This window comes from Cyprinodon variegatus, unplaced genomic scaffold, assembly GCF_000732505.1.
Source record: "Cyprinodon variegatus isolate N-32 unplaced genomic scaffold, C_variegatus-1.0 Scaffold923, whole genome shotgun sequence".
In the NCBI taxonomy this organism is placed as follows: Eukaryota; Metazoa; Chordata; class Actinopteri; order Cyprinodontiformes; family Cyprinodontidae; genus Cyprinodon; species Cyprinodon variegatus.
The window spans coordinates 274,784-278,690 of NW_015151376.1; the positions used below are offsets into that span (position 1 = coordinate 274,784).

The following is a 3,907-nucleotide window of genomic DNA, read 5'->3' on the forward strand; positions in this document are numbered from 1 at the left end:
TCGATACCAAAGGTTTGAAATTTTACTCTTTAGTCTGGATTTATCTTTGCATGCCTCTATGAAGAATTTACTGTACAGAGCAGAGAGAGAGAAAGAGCTCTATTACTTTAGACTTCTTTTGAGAGGCCTCTCTCTGAATTTCCTTTGTAAGTTTTACTGTTGAAATCAGTCAATTTTTTTAGTTTATGCAGTATTTTTGGGGAGAAAAAGTATTTTATAGTCAAAGTTGATAAAAAAAAATATGAATCTACTGTAAGAATCAGAACCTTCTTTTTACAAACCCAGAAAATATCCACAGATTTCAAAATTGGTACAGCGAGGAAAAAGGAGAATTTACATATTCAATGTCCTAAAAACAACATTATGTGCGATTTGAGGCATAGAGACGGAACAAAAATGTCAGAGAACAAGCAAAATGTTCCGCACATCCCAGCGGCTCTTAACATTTTATAGAAAGTAAAATGAACTGGAAACAATGTCAGGAGGATTTATAATGAATAAATAATGTCGGTTTCCTGGAATAAAGTGGAAATCATTAATCAAGACGAACATGTGCGGCCAACTAGATTCAATTAACATATTCTTATATAGTGCTTATTGTTATTTAATCTAAAACAGATTCCTTATTTTCAAACATCAGCTTATGTCTCCACTGGAAACCACTTGTTTCCCTTTTTCATCTTACAGAGGAAAGTAGTTTTCCAGAAGTTTTCACCTACAGGAAATTGCTCAGTGACTGACAGACTGACTGACATCCAGCTTTAAAACCTGTTAACTGCAGAACCTATATGGCTCCCAAAACTATAAACACAATCACACAATATGGCAAAGCAATCAGTGTTGCAATTCTGATTTCATTGTTACATTAAAGTCCAAAATGACCTTTTAGCATCTTATAGAAATGGTTGTTGTGACGTGCTCTTACTCCATCATTTTGACAGATAAAAATAGTGTACCCAAGTGCCTTTGAGAGGAAATCTTTTACTAGCAACCTGAAATTCCATCTAATACCCCGACATCATACAGAAAGGTTTCTCAGAGCAAACTTCAGACATCAACAAAGCTCCAAACACCCCCGCAGTATTCTAGACAGGAAGCATGGAGAGTGAATCAAGTGAGCTACATCTGTTTGCACAATTACACCCCTCAGTTTAAGTTCCTCTGAGAGAAAAAAATGATCTCACTTTCTCAGAAGTTTGGTCTCTTATCAGGATTTAGTTTGGTTAAAAAAAAACTAGAATCATGGTTTTAACATCAAGACGTGCTGGGAATAGCGGAACTGTGGAAGTCTGTGTCTCTCTGGTTTCCACTGAGAAGGTTTTTCATTTTAGCTTACACCCGCTCCTGGATTTCCCTTTTCTCCTTTCACACCAGAATCACCCTGAAACGCAACAAGAACAAAGAAGATTCTCTCAGTTCTGGAATGACATTGACCATTAGATCTCTTAACCAATGATATCAAAGCACATTACTTACAACAACGCCCTTCGGTCCGGGTGAACCTGGAGTTCCAGCATCTCCTTGGATTCCCTGAAGAATATAAAATAAAAAAACAAATTATGTCTGCGATCTTATTTATGCACTGTGTTATTGCTGTTTGTTTGTTTACTGTTGGCCACCTAAAGTAGGCTAGGAGAGATGACTTCCTGTTGCATCTTACCACTTAAGACAGGGGTTTTCAAAGTTTTCCAGGCCAAGGACCCCTAAACTGATGGCGAGATGGAGCGGGAACCCCTTAATTATATATATTGCATGAAATTGTGTTCTATCAAGCTAGTCCTATAGTGACTCTATTACAAATGGAGTAATGTAACAAAAGTTTATTGAAGTATTTCTGGTTCAGATTCCTGGTTGATCGGACAGGTGTTGTGAATGAAACGGTGCTCAGCTTGAAAGAGCTGATGGGTGTTTCTGAATGTGTGCATTGATGACTGAAATACAGTGGCCCTGAAGTGCAAACTGCAACTACAAATCTAAAAGCGCAACTACATTAAGAAAAACAAAACTTCATAAATCAAAGTGCAACTACATTAAGGAAATCGCAACTACATAAAGCAAAGCACAACTACATTAAGGAAAACACAATTACATTTACCTACCGGAAAAGGTAGGTACCAGTGGGAAACATGAGACATCGCTGATTGGACGACGGGGCCGCTTGACCCTTGAACCAGAAGTCATTCTGCCTGCTGCGGCTTTTGAAAACATGGATATTGTCGGCGCCCCAAACATAGCTGCCGTTATCCAGGAATATTTTGAATCAGGACATACGTACGAGGTGATACTGGATATGCTCAAGACTAATCACGAAATTTCAGTTAGTTTGCGTACACTGAAGACACACTTAAAAGAAGCTGGACTGTTCAGACGACGCAACTTCCGGTTCAAGGGTCAAACGGCCTCATCGTCCAATCAGCGAAGTTTCATGTTTTCCACTGGTACCTACCTTTTCCGGTAGGTTAATGTACTGTAGTTGTGTTTTTCTTAATGTAGTTGCACTTTTAGATTTGTAGTTGCAGTTTGCACTTCAGGGCCACCGTACTGAAAGACATCTTCTACCACCATTTATCTGTTTACTGCAGTGGTTCTTCATGTTAATGTGTATTTAAAGACATTTCAATTAGTGTAAAAAAAATTGCAGGGGGGAATATAACAAAAAAAGTCTAATCAACCAAAACTCGCAACCCCCATGCAGTACCTCTGTGGACCTCCTGTTGAAGACCTCTGACTTAAGGTATTGGGAAACTCTTATATATGGCCCACTGTGTCCATGTACTCAATGTCATACTGGAACATTAAAAAGTATGAATTCAGAACTCTTCCAGAAATACAAATGCTAATAAATGTTGATAATAAACACTGAGTGAAGCTATTTTATTTCAAACAGAATAGGGATGTCAGAAACACAAATTGTCTGAAAAGTATAATTTTTATCTTACTTGTTGCCAATAGTAGGCTGATGTTACAAAACATCTTGAGGCCAACAGCCATTTTCTTCGACAGTAAAATTCTGGCCTTTCCTCAATATGTGTACTTGTGCGTTCTCATGTGCTCGTGAAACGTCAGCAGTCTAAGCCCTAGTACTGGTACAATTCACAAGAACAGCAGATCGAGAACGGACAAAGTCCCCAGATGTTGTTCTTGCCCCTCCCTCTTTACAAAGCATGCATCAGAGCAGACTTGTCCGTTCTTGAGATTGACGGCTGTCCCAGCATGCACTGCTGCAGCAGCAGCGTCCAGTTTTTTGAAGCGTATGGCGATCTGATTGTTTATGTTTTTTTTGTAAATGACTAAAGGGATACACACATGTTAAGGTAGTTTAAAGTATATTTTTCATACAAAGCTAAAGGGGTTTACGCAAATCTGATGTCTTGCACATGCGTTTTGACTATAGGTATGCTGGTCTGACGGGGTATGCTGATCTGAGAGAACACTGGCTCTACTCTGAGCCTCTCCTGGATGACTGAGTTCCTCACCCTGTCTCTAAGGGAGTGGCCAGCCAGCATGCGGACCACCATCACACACTAATGTTGGCAAGCCACAGCTGAACTGGGACTCACTGACAGAAGCGAGGCTGCCGTACACAGGTGTCACCAGTCCCTCTGACCACCATCTGTAGGCAATGCGGTTGAAGTGTCTTGCCCAGGGAAACAACAATGAAAGCCGAAGCCGTGGCTTAAACTGACAACCTTGCGGTTGCATGGCAACTCCTGCATCTGAGGCCTCTGTCATCCCACTGAGGGTAGGAGCGTAGACCACCCAGTAAACAGAGAGCTTTGATTTTACGCCCACCTCTCTCTTCATCACATCTGCATTATATTTGAAGCAGAACTGTTCTGTCTATCGATCTCCAGCTCCTTTCAACCTTTACTAATTAACGGCACCCCAAGATCTTTGAGATTGGGGT

The 3,907-nt window shown here is 40.3% G+C and overlaps 1 protein-coding gene across 3 annotated transcripts in view; it reads right to left on the bottom strand.

The window, feature by feature from the left end:
- The window catches only part of col22a1 (collagen, type XXII, alpha 1), a 107,398-nt gene that overhangs the window by 63,602 nt on the left and 39,889 nt on the right, over positions 1 to 3,907 (bottom strand). For all 3 annotated transcript variants that reach the window (XM_015398287.1, XM_015398288.1, XM_015398289.1), the window contains 2 exons: positions 1,477 to 1,530; positions 1,337 to 1,381 (listed from right to left, as the gene is read on the bottom strand). In XM_015398287.1, the coding sequence (XP_015253773.1) occupies positions 1,337 to 1,381; positions 1,477 to 1,530 (99 nt within the window). The remainder of the gene's footprint in view (positions 1 to 1,336; positions 1,382 to 1,476; positions 1,531 to 3,907) is intronic.